This window comes from Antechinus flavipes, chromosome 6 (genome assembly GCF_016432865.1).
Source record: "Antechinus flavipes isolate AdamAnt ecotype Samford, QLD, Australia chromosome 6, AdamAnt_v2, whole genome shotgun sequence".
NCBI classification, from domain to species: Eukaryota; Metazoa; Chordata; class Mammalia; order Dasyuromorphia; family Dasyuridae; genus Antechinus; species Antechinus flavipes.
In genome coordinates this window covers 253,184,405-253,204,911 of record NC_067403.1, presented here as the reverse complement: position 1 = coordinate 253,204,911, position 20,507 = coordinate 253,184,405, and the positions used below count along the sequence as shown (strand labels likewise).

Sequence of the window (20,507 nt, the reverse complement as noted above, 5' to 3'; positions counted from 1 at the left end):
TCTTCACCTGTGAAATGGGGATCATCCCAGCATCCACCTCACATGAGACAACATTTGTGAAACCCTTTACAACCCTTTCAGCTTACAGAGATGCTAGCTTTGGTGGTGATGCCCAAGATGGTGCCAGAAAGGAACCAGTGGCACAGAACCTGAGAGCAGCCGGTCCTCCGGTCCCCCTCCTCCCCCTCGTCCCTCCCAGGGGGGCGTGAGGAGGAGGATCTCCTCTCTGGGCAGCCCGCCGCACCTGGGCCCGCTCTCCCAACACCAAGCCTAAGTCTGCCCGTCTGTGAGCCCCCAGCCCCGGATTCTGCCCCCTGGCCAAGCAGAAGAGGGAAGTGGAGAATGCTCCTTCCCCTGGAATCCTGAATCCAAAGCCAGTTCTCTCAAGCTAGGAGAAACCCTAGAACATGGCCTGTGAGAGCCGGGAGGGACTCTAGAACACGGCCTGTCAGAGCCAGGAGGGACTCTAGAACATGAGATGTTAGAGCCGAGAGGGACCTAGAACCTGGCCTGTCAAAGCCGGGAGGGACCTAGAACTCGGCCTGTCAGAGCTGGGAGGGACTCTAGAACACGACCTGTCAGAGCCGGGAGGGACCTAGAACTCGGCCTGTCAGGCCATTGTTAGGACACAGGAGGTCGGGGCCGGGAGGGACCTAGAACACGGGATGTCGGGGCCAGAAGGCAGCTCAGAGGCGAGAACGAGGGATGCGAGCATCCAGCATCTTTGTGGGGGGAGGGCGGCAGCGTGTCCGGGGACACGCGGCTCTTGACATCACGCACGGACACAGGGAACGCTCCCGGGGTGTCTGTGACCCTGACGTGCTAGGTGGGGGGGCGCTTCCGACCCGCCCAGCTGGAAGGGTGCCCATTTCACAGAGGGGGAAGCTGAGGCCTCCTCTCCTGCCCACTCCCTGCACAAACGCGGCCCCGGGGGGCTCCCTGCCCCTCCTGCCCCGGCCCAGCCCCGCCCTCACTCACCCTGGGGCATAGGCTGCCTTGGGCTCCGATTTGATGGGCGGCCCCGAGCCCCCGCTCAGGCAGGGCCCCGCCAGGCCTCTGGGCCCCGCCAGGCCATTGTTGTTGTTGACGTTGAGGTGGGCACCGAAGCCGGGCCCGCAGGGCGGGGGCGGGAGGGGGCCGTGGCGGCCCGCCGGCGGGCTCAGGTGGTGGCCACTGCCAGAGGATCCGGAGGGCTGGCTGTGCGGGTAGGCGGCAGGAGCAGGGATATCGGGGAAGCAGCTGTGGGCAGAAGCAAAGGGTTCAGGGAGGGCCGGGCCGAGAGCCCCAGCCCGGAGGGCGGGATTCTGGGCCCGGCGCCGCCATCTCGGACCAGTCCCAGAACCTCGCTCTCCCGACCCCGAGTCCCGGCCGTAAAACGGGCATCCTGGCAGCGCCCCCACCGAGGGGCGTCGGGGACCAGCGCCTGAGTGGCTGCCGCGGCGACGGCCCCATAAGGATGCCGATAACGGGGGTGGGACCGTCCCCGGCCCGAGGCAGGGCAGTCGGGGCCCGAGTCCCGAGTTCTAATCCCGAGTCCTGCGGCACTGACAGGGGCTGAGCCCGCTGCCTGACCTCAGGCCCCCGGCTCTGCCTCCACCTGCCGCGACCCAGCCTCCGCTCGGGGAGCGCGGCCAGAAGGGCCCGTTCCCATCGTACAGAGAAGCAAAGTGAGGCCGCGGCGCTGAGCCCCCAAGGAGAGCCGGGGCCCCGAGAGGAGGCTGGGCCGGGCCCCCGGAAGCGGCAGCCACGGGCCCCTCCCCATCCCCTGACAATTTCAGGACGGACAAAGAAGAACCTGCTTCCTTCTCAGGGAACCCGGCACCGCTTCCTCTTCGAACACGGCTCCCTCCAGAGCGCCATCGGGGCGGGGGAGGGGGACTGGCCTTCCGTGTAAGAGTCCCTCCCGCTCTCTTTATGTCGGTTATTTCTATAAATATTGCCCCCCTCCCCCCACCAAAATGTCAGCTCCTCGAGACCTCGGGTCTCAGGCAGCCCGGCCCAGCGCCCGGCGCTTAATAAATGCTGGTTCACGGACTGCTCATGGCCTGGGTTTTCCCCCTTTGCTGCGGGTCCCTGGGCTACCGATCCCGCCCCTTTGTTAGCACAGCGTGGACTACCGATCAAGAATATGGGCCATCTGCAGAAGGGGATGCTGGGGATGCAGCAGCTAGAGCGCAGGGAGATCTGCGTTCGAATCCAGCCTCGCTGTGTGACTCGGACTCAGACACTTTTCCTCTGTCTGCCTCAGTTTCCTCAACTGTAAAATGGGGATATCAACAGCACCCCCCTCTCAGGATTGGTGGGAGGTTCAAGTTCAATTTTTGTTTATTTGTTTTTGTTAATATCTGTTAAAAAAAAAAACCCACTTAGCATGGCGGCTGGCGCATAGTAGGTGTTACTTAAAGATGTATAACCCCTCACTCAAAGCATTTTCCCTAACCAGCCCCAGGTGAAGAAGGAGGTTCGGTTAGGACCCCCCCAAGGAAACGGGCCCCCCTTGCCCACACACCTTAGAGGCGCAGAGTGGGGCTCCGTCGGCGTTTCCCTGTTCTTCCTGGAATAACCCGATATTTTCCCGATATTCTTCCTGGATAACCCCAGACTGCCCAGCCTGGCACGGAGGGGAGCTCCTCCCTCCCCTCCCCCCTTTCAAGCATCCTGCGGTCTGGCTATACCGGCCGGGAGTTGGCTCATTTCTTGCCCAGAGGATCCTGGGTACCCGGCAGGTCTCTCCCCCCGCTCTCACCCCCGCCCCTCAGGATCTTTTGTGGTTTAGTCCTTTTCAGTCACATTTGGATTTTTTGGGCAAAGATGAGAGTGGGCTGCCCGTTTCCTTGTCCCGCTCATTTTACAGATGAGGAAACTGAGGCACATGGCCCTGGGAGTGTCTGAAGCTGGACTCGCACTCAGGAGATGAGTCTTCCTGACTTTACTGCTCTCCAGTCTGGCGCCATTTAGTCTCTCCCAGACCCTCCGCTGAAAGGCCGCTTCCCCCAGGAAGCCTTTCCTGATCTCCTCTACGCCAATTACTTTGTATGTCTTTACCTGAGTAGAGAATATATTCTATCAGGGGCAGCTGGGTAGTGCAATGGATGGAGCCCCAGCCCTGAAGTCAGGAGGACCTGAGTTCAAATCAATCAACCCCTGGCTGTGTGACCCTGGGCAAGTCACTTGACCCCAACTGCCTCAGCAAAGCCCCCCAGAGGGGGGAGGTTCTTTCCCGCCCAGGTACGGTCAGAACCTCCCTGATGTCGGTCAGCAAGCACTCAGTCCCCGTGCCCTGTGGGTGGGCGCTGCTCCATTTTTGACTTTTGGCCCAGCTTAATAACAGTAATGATGATAATAATGATGATGATGATGAACGACTCCTCGCTTAGAACTGTCCACCCCCTATCGATAATACGGAGACTTGTATTTCCCGGGCGCCGCGAAGGCGACACACACACGCCTGCGGAGCGTCTCCCGAGCACAGGGCCTCATCTGACTTCCCATCCCCCTCCCCCCCAGGGCCTAAACTGTACAGAGGAGGAAACTGAGGCCGAGAGAGACTTGTCGCGGCTGATGCTCGGCACGTGCGTTCCCTCCTTACAGTATTTCATCTCCCACCTCCACGCCGTTGCCCGGCCCGGGATGCCGTCCTTTTCCCACCCTGCCCCTCGGAATCTCTAGCTTCCTCCGAGGTTGAGCTCCCATGGGAGGGGGGCCTTTCTCCAGCTCCCCTCCCCCCGTTAGGAGATATTCTGCGTAGCTTTTGCACAGATTTCTCGTTTGTCGTTCCCTCCCTCCAGCAGAACGCGAGCGTCTCGGGGTCGGGGATGTTCATTTTGTGTCTCTCCCAAAGCTTAAAAAGGCAGGGAAGAAGGCAGTTCCAGGATGATTAATCCCATTTTCCAAATGAACAAACTGAGGCTGTCGGCCTCCAACCCCGGAGGACCTCCAAATGCCACTGGCCAGAAGACCGGCTCGTCGCCTGCCCCGGACCCTGGGAGATCGGTCCCGGGGGCTCCTGCGGTGGGGGGGGGGGCGGTACTTACATGTCCGAGGAGTCCTCCTTGCTGATGTACTCCTCCAAGATGCTCGTGTCTATGTTCGAGGGTTCGAGGGCCCCATTGATGTCGTGGCCTGGGCAAAAGAGTCATGACAAGGGGCAGGGGTTAGCAGAGGAACACGTCCGGAGCGGGCCCCCCTCTCGTTCCCAAGGCCCCGGCGAGCGATTCTCTCTGACAAGAGCCCCAAATGTCCCCCACCCCACCCCAAGGGCAGTGCCCGGAGCACCCAGTCACGCGGGATGCTGGAGGATGAACCCCGCTTGTCAGTGAGGCGGGCTCCCGCTGCGGGAGGTCCGGCAGCTAAGGTGGAGGACACTCAGCCCACCATCTAACCAGACGCCAAATATTAAGACAAGTCAGCATGCATTTATTAGGCCCTCACTGTATACCAGGCACCCTGCTGAATCTCCTCTCCCTCTCTCTACACTCACATAGCTGTCGCTTTCCCCCAGCCCATTGTGAGCTGGACTGTCCTAAGAGACGTTTTCTAACTGGCCTCCTCGTCTCCCCATTTCCACCCTGGCTGCCAAAGTGATTTTCTTTCTCCTCTGCTCCCTGATATCGCCAAGATCCAATAGAAACTACTCCATTTGGGCCCCAGAATCCACCCGTTCTCCCCTGAGGCCTCCCCGTTCTCCAGCCCAACCAACGTGGCCTTCCGCGTTGGCACCGGCAGCTCCCCGTGAAGGCTTGTGCACCCTCCCTTCCCCTGGGCCTTTCAGAATTCCCTCAGACCCCCTGGGAGGGCTCAAGGGTTCTTCCTCCCGCGTTCACTGCTGGCCTTTCCTCCCCAAGCTACCTGTATCATATTAGCCAATACTTATACTTTATATATAGATATAGTGGCTTGCCCAGGATCACACACTTAGTATTACATATCTGAGGCTGAATTTGAACTCAGGTCCTCCTGGTTTCAGGGAGAATGCTCTAACCACTGCACCATCTAGTTGCCCCCTCGTCCATTCCCATGTGTAGTTGTTGTTTCACTCCCAACAGACCGGCAGCTCCTTGAGGGCAGGGCCTGGTTTTGTTTTTATAGCTCCTCGTTCACAGTAAGTGCTTAATAAGTGCTCAATGACCAGTCACTTCGACTTGAGGGCCAGTACTCTAACCACTGCACCATCTAGTCGCCCCCTTGTCCATTCCCATGTGTAACTGTTGTTTCACTCCCAACAGACCGGCAGCTCCTTGAGGGCAGGGCCTGGTTTTGTTTTTATAGCTCCTCGTTCACAGTAAGTGCTTAATAAATGCTCAATGATCAATTTCCTCACGACCTTGCTGTTAAATTTTCCTTTACAGAAAAGGAAATCAAGGTTCAGAGAGGGATAGCAATCTCAAAAGCGGAAGGGCCAGAGCCGGGCCCGGGAGAGTCGGCCGCCGCCAGGTCCGCGGCTTCCTGTTCTGGAGAATCTCCGAGGTGGAAGGACCGACTTTGCCAGAAGCCCTAGGAATGCTCACAAAGCCTGTGCTTGCAACCCCAAGGGAGGAAATGCTCTCCTGATATCTTAGAGCCACTGAAAGTTCACTTGACACAGATTATCTCCTTGGAGGCAACTCTGCAGGCCAGGTTATACGCATTTTACAGATAGGAAAACTGAGGGACTTAAGAGGTTTACAACTCCCATAATCCTCCATTCCTGTCTCTTGATCACCCCACACAACCAATCAATTGCCATTTTGTCACTCCAAACCCCGAACTTCTCCAACTCATCCTCCATTCTGCCATTAAAGGGATCTTCCTCAAATGCAAGTCTTTACCCTCCCCCTCGATAAATGCCAGTGGTCCCCTCTGACCCTCAGGATTGACTAGGAAGTCCTTGGTTGGGCGTTCAATGCCATTCCTACCTTTCCCAATGGCATTTTCCATATACATATTTTGTTCTTCTCACACACTACTCTCCCAGCTTGGTGTCTTTGCCCTGTTGGTGCCCCCGCCTGAAATGCTCTCCCTTCTCACCTCTTCCTCTTAGACTCAGGCCAAGCACCGTCTCCCCCAGTACGTGCTTCCCATTCCCCTCTTTCCCGAGAGCCGGTGCCATTTCCTTGCAAGGGACCTTCGTCTACTCTGTATTTTCCTTGTGTGTTCTGACTTCTGAATGTTGCTTCCCCCCACGGATGGACCGAGAACTCACTGGGGGCAGGTTTTCTTTTTATTGCTGGCCCTTGCTCAGTGCCTAGCATACAGCAGGCACTTCATAAATGCTTATTGAATGACTATCCCACAGATAATAAGCTTCAGAGGTGAAATGCAAACCCTGATTTTCCGGATCCAAATTTATCCCCCTCTCTCCTCCATTACCGCTGGCCTTAGATAAAACCTTCCATCCAGCCAGCCATCTAGAGAGCCATTATTAAGCGCCTACTGTGTGCTAGTATAGGGGATGCTTCCTTTCTTCTCCATCAGGGCGTGTGGAGCCTCCTTATTTATCTGATGCTGCCCGGATCCTTGCTCTGGCTTCTACTCTGCTCGGCTGTAAAATGGGGGTGGGCTCCCTCGCTCCGGGCCTGGGCCCCAGTCGGTGCCTCCCCCGCCCCCAGCGATGCTGGCAGGAGCCCTGGCAGAGCAGGAGAGATGTCCTTCCCCTGGCCCTGCCCACTGAGCGAGCCCTGCCCAGAGGAAATATCTGCCCAGCCCGGGGCCCTCCCAGCTCTGTCCTGAGATGCCAGGCAGGGGAGGGAAGGAAGGAGGGGCCGGCCTCTCTCCCTCCCTGAGGTCACCTTCCCAGGAGAGGGGCTGAGTGATAACAGCTCTGACGTGAATGGTGCGTCAGGCAGGCGGGCACAGAAGGGAGAGGCCGGTGGGCCGGGTCCCGCCCACCCACCCCCACACGCTCAGCCTCAGACTCACCCTGGACCTCCACCCCCCGCTCAGCACTCGTCTCCACTCCCAGATTCGAACCTGCCCTTGTTAGCTCGGTGGGACCCTGATAGTCTGGGGTTCGAGAGCTGCCTGGGACCCCCACTGCTGGGTAACCCCGGGCACCACGTCTCTGGTCCGGCTGGGAAGGGGCTAACCTACACTGGTGGAGGGTATCTCCCCACCTGGGAGATCCCAGTTCTCAGCTCTATTACTTCAGGTTGGCCCCGGGCGGCCTTCTCAATTCTGGGCATTGACCCCTGACCTGGCTAAGCCCTTCTGTGTCCGGGCCCGTTGCTCACGCTCACTCTCCTCGCTCTCCCCATTTTCATCTTCTCCTCATCTCTGGTTGTGCCCTCCCCCCTCCAGCTCATCATCTCCCATCTGCAAGAGGAGAGAGGTCTGGAGCTGGCATCCGCGGGGCAAGCCGGCGGGACACTGGGCAGGCCGTTCACCCCTCTGCCTCAGTTTCCTCCCTGGAGCGCTGCCCTCAGAAGGACGACCGGTGGGCCTGAAACATCTTGTAATCCCCAAACCCTACAGACGCGGCGGTGGGCTCTCGGAGCCCGGCCCCCGCCGCCCATTCTCAGGGCCCGGTTCCCGCCCCCCGCCCCCGAGCCGCCCGAAGGCCAGGCATGTGTGGAATGCCCGCGGCCTCAGCTGAGCCCTCCGAGGCTCCCGGGGCCACCTCCGGGCCAGCTTAGCTGATTAAGGAGAGTCACGAGCTGCTAACGACAGCCCTGAGACCCTCCTGCCTCCGTCCCCAGCTCTTCCCCGGCCAGAGATTAGGGGGAGCAGGTTTAGGGGCCGGGACGCCCACTGCGGCTCAGGGGCAGAGTAAGGAAGTCCGCCACCCCTGGAGCCCTGCCCGTGGAACCTGGCCCTGCCCCTGCAGCCGGGCTGGAGAGCCGGGGGACCCCCGAGCAACCCACCGGCCCTAGTCCTGGGGCATGGAGGGCCACCCCTGCCCCGAGCAGCCTGCCTGACCATTCTGGCCCCCCAGGATAATGGCTTCAGAGAGGGACTCCAGGTGCCACGTGCGCCACCCTTGCCATTTTGCAGCTGGGGGACTGGAGGCTTGCTCTCATTGGCCAATTTAATCGTGACACAGGATTAGGGAGACAGGAAGAAGACCCAGGCTTGGCGACCTCGGGCTGGCGACGTTGGCCCGGTCGCTTCCCTCCTCTTCCGGCTCCTCTCAATCTAATGGCAGGGCTCTAACCACTGAACCACGGGCCCTTCCGGCTCTGTCTTTGGGGGCCATGGAGTGGGGAGATCTGGGCACCCGACTCTCAGCCCTTCGGGGCCGCGGGATCCCCTGAAACGTGGGGCCCCCGGGCCCGAAGAGGTTAACGCCGCCGGCCCTGCCCGCCGCCGGCCCTGCCCACCCCTGCTTATTTGCAGGTTTTGGAGATTAAAGTGCAGAATTTACCTTGCCCGATAGGCTGATATGTGCAGGGCATTTCTATTTATAACCAGCCTGCTCCCTGCTCCCACTCCCTCCTCCCTCCTGGCCCAGCTCCCTCCTAATCACCCCTAATCCTCCCTGCCTCCCTCCCGGGGGATGGGGGGGAGGGCGGCCCAGCGTGAGGCATCCTGGGATACCCCAACTAATGAGAAGCAGATGTGGCTATCGGGCTAGGCCGGGAAGGACCCGCAGGGGAGGGCCCGGGCCCCGGTGGGAGGGGGAATCCCGGGGGCCGGGGAGGGACGCGGGGGGCAGAGCGAGTGTGGGGAGCCGGGCAGGGGCGTCTGAGCACACGGCAGGCCCGCGGAGCTGCACCGACTCCCCGGGGCCCCCGGCCGGGCCCGGCCACTGGGGAGAGGCAGTGTGGCGTGATGGGCAGAGCCTCTGGGGCAGAGGCCCAGTTTTCCCCTGCACACAATGAAAGGTTCATAGGACACAGATTAAGGGCTGGAAAGTCTCGAAGGTTATTCAGTCCACCTCCCATTCATTCTTCAGAGGAGGAAACTGAGGCAGCTCGGTCAAAGGCACCAGCAGGACGAGGTGAACTTGGAGGAGCTCGGACCTCCCGGCCCCTCCCCCACCCTGGCCCGAGCTCCGTGACCCCAAGAACCCACACTTGAGATTTCTAAGCAAACACTCAGGTGGCCGCGCTGGTGTAGACAAGGGGCCGGTGTAGACAAGGGGCCGGCCCATCCCTCTGGCACATACCCCCACCCCCACCCCGGCAGAGGGAGCCCTTCAAAGGACCCTGGGACCCCCTCCCCACAAATCCAGGGCAGCAAACGGGAGGGGGGGCAGGGGAGGGGGTCCGCGAGGGGCGGCCGCTCTCGGCCTGCGTCGGTGCGTCTGGGTAGAGAGAATGCAGACCCTGGGCGCCCTCCCCGCCCCCGCTGGCGTCCATCCCATCCCCCTCCCAGACCTGGGGCCCGCGCGCCGCTGAGCTATGCTGTAAGCATTCCTCATTAATTATTCGAATTATTACCTGACTCTAACGCTAACCAGTCGGCCCTTCCTCCCTCCCCCACTTCCCCGTGGAGAGGGAAGAGCTCACCACCATCCCCTCCCCCTTCCTCCAGACCACCCAGGGCTCCCTCCCCCTTCACAGACCCCAAAGTGCTCGGGCAGGAGGGCAAGGCTGAGCCCAGTTACCCAGGAGGCCGCGGGACCCCTGGAGAGAACAAAGGCGGGGTCTGAGGAGCGGGTCTGCACCCCCTCGCTCCCTGGGGGTTCAATGCTCGTCTGTGAAATGGGCGGGTGCAGCCAGAACAGGGATTCTGAGCTCGGGGGTGCGTGTGTAAATGTGAGTGTGAGCGTGTGTGAGTGTAAGTGAGAGTGGGTGTAAGCGTGTGCCTGTGCATATGTGAGTGTGAGTGAGTGTGTGTGAGTGTGGGTGAGAGTGGGTGTAAGCGTGTGCCTGTGTATATGTGAGTGTGAGTGAGCGTGTGAGAGTGTAGGTGAGAGTGAGCACGGAGTCCCACCGTATAGCTGAGTCTGGGTACATGGATGTGGGCGTGCGTGTGCTAAGCGTGCTGTGCATCCGTGCATGTGCGTGTGTGTATGTCGTGTGGTCTGTGTAGGGATGGGTGAGTACGTGTGGGGCTGAGCATGGGTGCGTGTGAGAGTGCGCATGCATGTGTGCACATGTGTCTGTGCGTGTGAGCCTGTGGGTGGGTGGGCGTGGATCTGCCTCGCGGAGCGCCCCCGACCCCTCGGGCGATTGGGGGAAGCCCGCGGCCGCCGCCTCCGACGCGCCTGAGTCCGTTTCGGGAGGTCCGCGTCCCCGGCCCCCCGCGATCCCGGCCTGGCCCCCGAGGGCTCGCTCTCGGCCTCCCGTGGAGGCTCGCGGGCTGGGGGTGGGTCCCCTGGGGTCAGTGGGAGAAGGGCGTCATTGAATGGGGGATGAGCATGACCGGGTGGGGGAGGCGAAGGGGGTGATGGGCCACAGGTGGTACCCTGTCCCTCGGCCCTTGAGGGGGAACATCGTCAGGCCCCTCCTTGTCCCACCCCCTTCCGGCCCCCCCGGCCCCGCTCCCCACCAGCTGTGGCTGTTGGCTCAGACCGGCCCATTGTCCGTAGGGCAGGGGGAGGGAAGGTAGGAGCCAGGGCACAGTGGGAGGTTTGTGCCCTGCCTGGGTGCCCCCCTCCACGGCCCCCGTCAATGGGTCACTTGTCAATTCATGCACCAAAGATGGCGGAAGTCACCAGCAACACCACAGGGAGGCAGGGGCCAGGGACACATTGCCCTGTTTGTTTGACACCCAGGAGCCGGGTTAGGCTCCCCGTGGGCCTCGGGCCCTGAGGTGGCCTCCGCTGTACCTGGGCCCCGGCTAAGACAATGGAATAGAGGAGCTGGGTTCAAGACTTCCCTTAGCTCCTTCCTACCACCAGGACAGCATCTCCTCCCCTCCATGGGCCTCAGTCTCCTCATCCACAAAATGGGAGAGCCGGGTCCTACTCATCAGAATCCTAGCATCCCGCCTCAGACCTGGGGCCGCCATCTCCTGCCTCCCCGTGCTCCCTCCCCAGTCCTCCTGTGTCCATCCACATCGCCCCCCCTCATGAAGCTCAGGGCCCGACGGGAAGATCACCCCTGTGCTCAGAGCCACGTTTGGTGAGGAGACCCGAGCATCCCCACAGGGGGCCGTGTCTTCTGGGCGCACGGGTGAGCTGGGTCACTTAGGACCCCCATAGGCTGCCAGGAGGTCAGGAGCGGGCAGCGGTGCCCAGGCCACCGTCCTTCGGCATGGAGGGGGTAAAGGTCCTCTCCAGTTAGCGCCCTGCTCCTAGAAGAGCCCTGCCGGGGGCTCGGAGGCAAAAGAAGGGGGGAAGGAAGTGAGCGCAGGACGCCAGACGGGGGATGGCCGGGTGGCCTCCTGGAGGGAGGAGAACCTGAATTCAAATTCAGCCTTGACGCTTCACACACACACACACACACACACACACACACACACACACACACACACACCTCCAGACACTCAGAGCAGAACAGCATATATCAAAGATATGTCCCCCTTCTTTGGTCCCCTCCCCACCGTTTGTAGTCCAAAACCCACTGGGGCTCCCCGCTGGGCCAGCAGGCCCAGAATCACGGATTTCAGGGGAGGCAGGACCTTCAGCAGCCGTCCAGCCCGACCCATGCCTGAGGGGCGCTCCCATGACTCTATAACTCACAGTGACTCCCAAAGAGGGTAAGATCAGAGGCAGCCCGTTCTCTTCTTGGGAAAGTCTTCCCAAATCAGGTCTAAACTGACCCCTGGTAACTCCCTGCCAGGAGTCCTGGTTCTGCCCCCCAAGGTAACAGAAAACAATCCCCTAAAACCCACAGAGCTTACGAGATGCGTTGAACACTTCCTTCATCTTGCTGTTTGTGAAATTGATTTTTTGGACCCAAGTGCAAGACTTTACATTTATGCCCGTTAGCTTCCTCCCCGTGTTTTTACCTCTCGTGACCTTTTTTCCGGACGCTGATTCTATCAGTCAGTGGGTTAATCACTCAGTCCCTCCTGGTCTTGCCCCGTCTGCAACTCTGACAACATCCCATCTGTGCCCTTATTCAAGGGACGGCTAAAAATGTGGGAGGTCCCTGGAGGCTGCTCCCAAGACCCCGAGCCGAGCTGCAGCCTTTGGCGCTGGCCCTGAGTCCTTTTCCACAAAACTATCCCAAGAGGCTTTGCCACCAGAAGGGGCACCATTATGCCCCTGAGATGTCCCCAGAGTAGACGCTCCCTCTACTAGTGAGGATGGCACCTCATCAATCTCTCCATGAGTTACTGTCACCAAAACTCCAACGGCCAACCTGGTGACATGCCGCTGGGAGCTTGGCCAGGGCCTCAAACAGAGCCCAGTGCCCGTCACCAGGGCCGCCCTCAAAGCCGTTGTGCCAAAGGGTCAGCTTACCAAGGTCAGCTACACACTGGGCTCAGAGGCCACTGGGTCTGGCTTCTTCCTGTTGCACAGGAGGAGATTGAGGTGCCTCAGTCCCTTGCCCAGAGTGACCCAGTCAAGTGTGCTCCTTCTGAGGAACCTGGAAGCCAAGGAGGCCCCGTTTTATTGGAAAGTGAGGCAAGAAGGAAAATCCAAAAAAAGCAGTAGGGAGTTATGGGGGGATCTGAACCCATGGTAGGGCCCTTCCCTCTGCACGTACCACATGATCATCACTCCTCCCCCTTCCTGGCTCACACCCAGGTACCCAACCCAGAGGCTTCTAAGCTGTGTGTCCTTTGCCAAGTCGCTCTACAGTTCTGGGCCTGATTTTTCACTTGTAAGTGAGGTTCTCCCTACTTTACATCTGCGATCCTTTGATCCAGAGCCTTGGTCTGGATCATTTGGTCCGAGCCTCGAGGAGGAGCGGACGCGGCTCCCTGGCTCCGGTCGGCCTCTGGCTGGAGAGGAGATAAGATGGGCTCTGCTGCCCTCACCATGTGGTTGGGGGTCGGGGGCAGACCTTGAGGCCCTAGTTCACAACTGCCTCCCCTGGAGCCAGAGGAATGGAGAGAAAAAGAAGCCTTCAGGCATTACCAGCTGAGCAAGCTGGCTGAACCAGCTTGTTCCTCACACACACACACTACTCACACTCATTCACACCCACTCACACTCACAAACTTACACATACACTCAAACACACATTTACTCACACTCACAAACTCACGAATGCACTCACACCCCCACTCACACTCACACACACAAACTTATACATACACTCACACACACTCACCCACACACCTACTCACACACACAAACTTACATACACTCATACATACACACACGCTCATTCACATTCACACACACAGGCAAATACACACACACATACATCTGTCTCCGTACACATACAGTCAGAATGCCAGCTCCATGGGGCAGGGAAAGCCGTTTTTTCTCCTCATTTCTGTGCTGCCCAGCTCGGTGCCTGACGTGTCGCAGGGGCCTGATGAAAGCCTGCTGACTGACTGATCGGTGGGCCCTGAATATAGAAGTTAGCCTCTTAAAGTGAAGCCCTGGCCTTTGGGGGATGGGGGTGGGGCAGTTATCCTCTGTTGCCTCAGTCTGGGGCAAGAGACCAAAGAAGTGAAGTATTGTATCTCGAGTGCTTGGAGGAAGAGAAAGATGGAGAAAGAGAGGAAGGAAAGAAACATTTATTAAGTGCCGACTATGTGCCTCATTTGATCCTTCTGACTGTTTTGGGAGAACGTTATATTATTAGGTTTAAGCAATTGTCATCCCCATTTAACATGTGAGGAAACTGAGGCATACAGAGATTGTGTGACTTGCTTAGGTCTTGCGCTAGCTAATGAGCACGTGAGGAGAGATTCGAACTCAGGTCTCAGAGACTGCAGCTCCCAACTCTGTCCCCTGAGCTCGGCAGCTGCCTGACCCCGAACAAAGGGACACAGAGACCTTTGTAGGACATTCTGACTGCCCTGAAAAAAGCCCCCGTGTCTGCTCATAGAAGCAAGGCCCAGGGCTGGAGGGGACCTCAGAGGGCACCTGTCTAAGTCCACCATTTTACCGATGGCAGCCCTGAGGCCCGGGGAAGGGGAGTGACTTCCTGGGTCCAACGGAGCGTCAGGGCTGGAACTTCAAAGCCTGTGCTCTCTGCCCCCTGGTAGGCCGCGGGACGGAGAGGCGGCCGGGCTCCGTACGTACGATGCACCCGCACACGCCGACGGACCTCAGGGACAGCCCGTGCACGGGCACAATCGCTGCCTCTCCCACATCCACGGGTCCCGGGAGGACAAGGCCCAAGCTCTTCTCCTTCCCGATTCCTACTCTTGTGTTCCTCCTCTCCCCCTTTCCCTTCCTTCTTTTCTTCCCTTCCTCCTCCTCTTCTCTCCCAGTCCCAACCTGCATCAGAAGTGGGGGAGGGGAGGCACAGCCGCCCACCGCTTCGGGCCAGGTGTGAGGGCTGGGCCTAGATCCTCAGCCCCCCCATGCCTCATGTCTGGCAGAGCAGGGAACGGGGGTGCAGAAGAGCCAGCCTTTTCCAATTTCTGGGAGCTTCCCTCACCTTCTCTTCACCCTGGGATGGTCTGGAGAACTCAGGGTTCCAGAGCTCCCCCCGCACCCCTGCCTCAGCGGCAGGAACCCTCGACTTGAGATGGGGTAACCGGCAGGGGCCCGGAGGACAGACGGGGAGGCGACGCACAGGCGGAGGCGGCTTATTCAGCCCAAGGAGGGAGGCTAAGTGGGACTCCCCAGCGGCCTCCAGCTGTTCAAAGGGCAATGGACCAGACGGGGAGGTCAGCTGATCCGCAGCCCCCCTCCTGAGGCTGGAACAATGGAGACCAGAAGCCCCGAGAACCAGAGGCAGACAGAGGGAAGAATTTTATTGACCAGGAGGGACCACGGAAGCCTCCGGTCCTGGATGGGAAATGGCTGGAGGGGCAGCGGGGCGAGTCTCCCAGCTCCTCTGGGCCCTCACTGCCAGACTCTCTGGCCTAGCTCCAAGGAGCCGAGGATGCGGGACCGCGTCCCCCCTCTGCCGCCCCTGGTCCTACCAGTGCCCCTGCGGTGACCAGTCAGGGGGCCCGGGGCGACCTCTGGGCAGCTGTGCTCATGCTCGGAGGAGACCCAGAGGCCACAAGTCCGGCGAATGCCGAGGCAGCCACGTGCCCCGATGCAGAGAGGGTAGCCGGACTCGGAATCAGGAGACTTCAGCTCAAATCCTCCTCAGACACTAGCCGTGTGACCTCATCTTCTCAGTCTCAGCTTCCCCATCTATAAAATGGGTTGGAACCCTAGCTCCTAAGGAGGCGCTACCTATTGTGGAGAGGGTCAGATCTGATAATACATGCAAAGCACTTTGCAAACCCTGAAGCCTTAGATAAATACTGGCTAGCGCTATTGGGAGGAGGAAGACAAAGGGGAGGGAGCAGGGGGAGGGGGAGGAGGAGAAAGAGGAAGAGAAGGAGGAGGAAGAGGAGGACGGGGAGGAGGGAGAAGGGAGGAGAAGGGGAAGCACCATGAGGGAGAAGTGGAAGAGGAGGAGGAAGAGGAGGAGGAAGAGGAGGAAGAGGAGGAAGAGGAGGAGGAGGAGGAAGAGGAGGAGGAGGAGGAGGAAGAGGAAGGAAGAAGAGAAGGAGGAAGAAGACAAAGAGGAGGAAGGAGGCAAAGAAAGGAGGAGGAGAGGAGAAGGAAGAGGATGAAGGGGAGGAGGGAGAAGGGAGGAGAAGGGGAAACACAATGAGGGAGAAGTGGAAGAGGAGAAGAAGATAAAGAAGGGAGAGGAAGAGAAAGGAAGAGGAGAGGAGAAGGAAGAGGATGAAGGGGAGGAGGGAGAAGGAGGAGGAGGAGGAGGAGGAGGAGAAATAATGAAAAGAAGAGGAGGAGGAAGAAGGAAGAAAGAGGAAGAAGATAAAGAAGGAAGAAGAGAAGGAAAGAGAAGAAGGAGGAGGAGGGAAGGGGAAGTAGGGAAAGAAAAGAGAATAGAGGGAAGGAAGAGGAGGAGGAGGAGGAGGAGGAGGAGGAGGAGGAGGAGGAGGAGGAGGAGGAGGAGGAAGAGGAGGAGGAGGAGGAAGAGGAGGAAGAGGAGAAAGAAACCCTCTATAACATTCCCCATCAACATTCCCAGGAACATTTTTCCCCCAGAGGCCTCTCCGGTCCGGACCGGCTCCTTTCCTCCCCGTGCTCCCCGGACCTGTTGGTGCTCACGCCCGGCCACCCAGGCTATCTCGTGACTCCAGAGCCTCCCAGGCTGAAGAGGCCATTCATTATGGGAGCCGAAGCAGGGGCATGGAACACAGCAGGGACTCAAGTCCTCCCTTCTCTTACAATTAATATAATTAATGTTCACAACTCCCCTTTCAATGGGAAAGTCCATTTTTACATAGCGCTTTAATTTGACACTGCCCCATTTCAGACACTGAAATGGACCCATTTCAGAGACAAGGAAACTGAGGAATGCAACATAAATGCTGAGCTGGCAGAGACTTCTAGGGTCATCTCATCCAACCCAGTTTGTTTTTTTCAGAGGAGGAAACCGAGGCTTGTCAGGGTTGGGCTGGCATTGAAGAGCAGAGCCGGAGACCTGAGCCCCCCGCCCACCATGTCACGCTGACTGGGGTGGGATATGAGCAGGGATATGAGGCCTCGTCTCTGGACTACAAGTCCCAGGCTCCCACGGCTCCCACGGCTCCCACGGTTCTCGGGTCGGGGGAGGAGACCAGAGAGCGCATTGAATCCTGAGCGGGGCCAATGGCCCCGGGCCTGTGGCCCCGGGAAGTTCCTGCCCAAACCTGGCCGAGGTCTCCCCACCCTGCACCCCCCATCCCAGAGAAAGTCCGGGGGATGGGGGGTCACCCCAGTGAGCAAGAGCTTCCCAGAGCTAAACATGGGCTACGGGGGAGGCCCACGGGCACAGCCGGCAGGGAATGTTGGGATGCCAGGGGGCACAGCCCTGGTCCTGATGCCAACGTACCCAGAGGCTGTTCTAGAACCCCAAGCAGGGGGTCTCCTTCCTCCTCAGCTTCTCCCCTGCACAGCTGGTCCCTGGCCACGGAGCCACCGGGCACGTGGGTAACAATGCCCCCCACTGAGGCCACGGGCACTTGGCAAGCTGGGCCCCCTGTGAGGGGAAACGAGCCCCGAGCTCATTGAGGAGAACCAGAGGCCGGCACTAGCACCTCCCTGCTGTGGGACTCTGGAGAAGGCAGCTGGGCCCCATCTACCTCGGTTTCCTCATCTGGGAAATGGGGACAGCAAGACCCGCTTCTCCCTGTCGCCATGAGGAAAGCTCTCGGCTGAGACAGGGCTCGGGGTCGATGGCCTAGTTATGGCAGGGAGCCTCCTGACAGCCCTGGCTGTGGGGAAGGGCCCATCAGCAGGCGGCCCCGGCCCATCTCATCCTGTCTCATCCTCAGGGGCCGTGGAGATGGGAATAATTTGGAGGGCTCAGGGCAAGGGGGCCAATGGGAGGTGGTGAGCACTCGGGGGGAAACTGAGGCACAGATTGGTGAGGAGCTGGGCTTAACTACGGGCCCTGAGTTGGACTCCATCACCGCGTGCCCCCGGCACCTTCACCACCCTAGCCTCTGGCCAAGGATCCTGGGCTTGCCCCCACCCCTGAAGGGGCCCCTGACGGCTGCCTGCGGGAGGGAGAGGCCCGGGCCAGGGCTGGGCGCACTGTGGGGAGCCCCAGGTTAATAATTCCGGTTAATGATTTCTGCTTCAGGCTTCTTATCAGCCGGCACAAAGTCCAAGGCAGAGCCAATCAGCGGGCAGCGCCAGGCGGTTACCCAGCATTCTCCGCTCCCGCTGTTCCCCCCGACGCACATCCACACCCACCAGGGAAGTGGGGAGAGGGAGGTGGCCCCCACAAGAGCCATCCTGGGCTAGTCTTAATTAGGACAAACGATGTCGAGTCACTCGGCACAGAAAGGGACGCCAGGGATCAGCTACTCGACCTCTTCCTTGTACGCAGGGGGAAACCGAGGCCTGGATGAGCTAATTACGCCAGCCCTGGATGTACAGCCAGGCTTCCCGACTCCCAGGCCATCCTCGACCTCTCATGGAAGCTCTCCCTCCCCTCCCCCCCGACCTGGGAGGATCCCCCTCAGATTCCCACTCCCTGAGAATATCTTTGAGGCTGTCAGCCTGTCTGTCCTTGCATCCCTCCCTCTGTCTCTCAGGGACATCCCGCCCCTCATCTCCTGACCTCCTCTAAGCCGGCCTCCATTTGGAACCCTATGACCCGACCCTCATCTCACCACCTCCACATCGGGCAAAGGCCCCCCACATCCCCCCCATTCCGGCCGCCCCCGGCCCCCAGCCCTCTGCCCTCGCCTTCCCCTCTGAAGGGGCACAAGGACCCCCTCTTCTCGAGCCTCCCTCACCGACCCCTCCAGGGGCCTCCTCCTCCTCCCCCCAGCCCATCTGCGCCTCTCCTCCCAGGACCGACATTCCGGGACCAGTCCCTGCATTTTATAGACCGTCCTCACAGACGGAGGAAGAGCTGCAGGGGCTCCTTCCCCGGGGGCCACCCACTCTGCTTCCCTTTATCTCCCCTGCGGCCAGGCCTGGGATTCTGCCCCCTCCCCCGGGGCTCGGCTCCAGCTCCCCCTCCCAGCTCCGCTCGTCCTCCCTCGGAGGGAGCCTCCCCACCCCCACGTTCCCGCTCCCTGCAGTCTCCCTCCCCCCACGCCACACCCTAGAGCCTGATCTCATTCTCCCCTTGACCCAGATCTCCGCTTGCCCCGTTCCGGAGCCCCCCTGGAGGGGGAGTCCCAGGTGCCCAGACGCGTGCCCTCCCTGGGGGCACCTGGGTTACCTGCATGGAACCAGTGCATCCTGCCCTTCCCAGGGACGCCCGCCTTGTGCCAGCCCTCGGCCCGGCTCGCCTGTGGCCGCTGCCCGTCCGTCCTGGGTGGCGAGGGGGCTGGGGATTACCTGGGGCTGATCCCGGGGGGCTGGGCAGTACCAGGCTCCCGGAGGCTGCTGGGTCACCTCCGCCTCCCACGGCCACAAAGCTCCTTAGCTCCCCCCTCCCCAAGCCCTGCCGGGTGGGGGGCCGCAAGGAGCACTGGCTGGGAGGTGGAGGCCGGGGCCTGGTTCTGACGGCCGCCACTACTAAGGGACTCTGGGAAGCTCACTTGAATCTCCCTGAGCCTCAGTTTCCTCATCTGGAGAATGAGAGGGCTGAGCCGGGTCTCTGAGGCTCCTTCCAGCCCCAGGTCACTGCCCCGTGGAGTGGATCGAGAGGGACAAAGGATTCTCTCTCTTCCCTCTGACCAAACTGCCCTTGAGACTAGAGCAGCGGCTAGGCGGCTCAGCGGTTGGAGCCCAGGACTCAGATCCGGCCTCAGACACTCACTAGTGGAGTGACCCTGAATCATTGCACGCAATCTGCCTCAGTTTCCTCATCTGTAAAATGGGCCGGAAAAGGAAACAACAACCCCCCCTCACACCCCCACACCCCCTGGCCAGTAGCTTTGCCAAGAGAATCGGGCACGAGAGCGAGAGCGGAAGGATCGAACACCCACACTGCCACACAAAATGTTAGCTCCCCTCCCCCACTCCTTGCGCTACTTTGCCCGGGCCCAGGACTGCTGGCTATGGCTCTGCCCCTCCCCCCCACCGGACCGCCTTTCTCCTGCCCTCCCCGGGGAGGAAGAGGAGGATCCCAGAACACAGCCCGGATGGAGTTTGGGTGAACTTAGCCAAGTCCCTTCTTTCTTCCATCTGTACCACTAGGGGCTGATCCCCCCCACCCAGCCAGGGAGGAGCGGGGGGGGGGGGGTAGATGGGGGGGGGGGGAGCAGGGTCAGCTAGCTCCCCGGTCCAGAGGAGGAGAATAAGGAAGTCTGGGGCCAGGGGCTGGTGTGAGTGGCCGCCCCCCCCCCCCGCCCCCCCAGCAGGGACTGGGACGGGCCCATTTTGCAGCCTCTGGGGGCACCCAAGCCCCAGCCCCACACAAAGGGACGGGCAGCCGGGCTGTCCGCGCCCCTCCCCCTCTCCCAAGCCCCCAGCCGGTGGGCAGGGCCCCCTCTCCCCACAAACATTCTTGAGCAGCCTCTTATCTCCCGGGATGAGGGCTGCGTGGCTGAGCCATGGCGTCAGCACGGGCTGCCCCCCCCCCGGCTGTCCCCCCCCCCAGGCTGCTCGGGGGGAGGGTTTGGCTTCTGGAGGGGGGGACAGGCAGGCCTCCTATATGCCCCCCCAGGGAGAGCCACCCCCCCAGCCCAGCCAGCGCAGAGACCCGTTATTCCTCCACGGCTCCCCTATGGGGACTTTAATCCCCCTCCTGCTCATCCTCAAGCACAAGGGGAGGGAGGTCCAGGGTTCCCAAATAACGCGGGGAGCGCCTCCCCAGAACGAGAGGGCCCCCGTTCTACCTCTGGCCCCTCGAATCGGGGGTCCCGAGGAACAACTCTGGCCGGGAGGCTGGCAGAGAGGGTTATGGGCCGGCCCGGTGCTCCCTCCCTCCTCCCCAGATGGCCTGTGAGGGGACACCCTGTTCTCAGGCAGGGAGAAGAGAGCACGCGAGGGGACGCGGCCTCTGGATGGAGGCCCAGGCTCCGGGGCCCGGGGGGATCCCATGAGAGAACAAGGCTCCCATAACCCCCTCCCCCACTCTGTGGCCACAACTGGGTACCCCCAAATTAGGGGGAGAGCAAAGCTCCTTGGGAGGGGATGAGGAAGGGCC

The 20,507-nt window shown here is 60.5% G+C and overlaps 1 protein-coding gene across 6 annotated transcripts in view; it reads right to left on the bottom strand.

The window, feature by feature from the left end:
• MYRF (myelin regulatory factor) overlaps positions 1 to 20,507 on the bottom strand; it is a 46,887-nt gene that overhangs the window by 25,300 nt on the left and 1,080 nt on the right. For 5 of the 6 annotated variants that reach the window (XM_051967147.1, XM_051967149.1, XM_051967148.1 and 2 more), the window contains exons 2-3: positions 4,035 to 4,122; positions 979 to 1,239 (exon numbers count right to left, since the gene is read on the bottom strand). In XM_051967147.1, coding sequence (XP_051823107.1) covers positions 979 to 1,239; positions 4,035 to 4,122 — 349 coding nt within the window. The remainder of the gene's footprint in view (positions 1 to 978; positions 1,240 to 4,034; positions 4,123 to 20,507) is intronic. The other variant, XM_051967153.1, reaches the window with a different exon arrangement.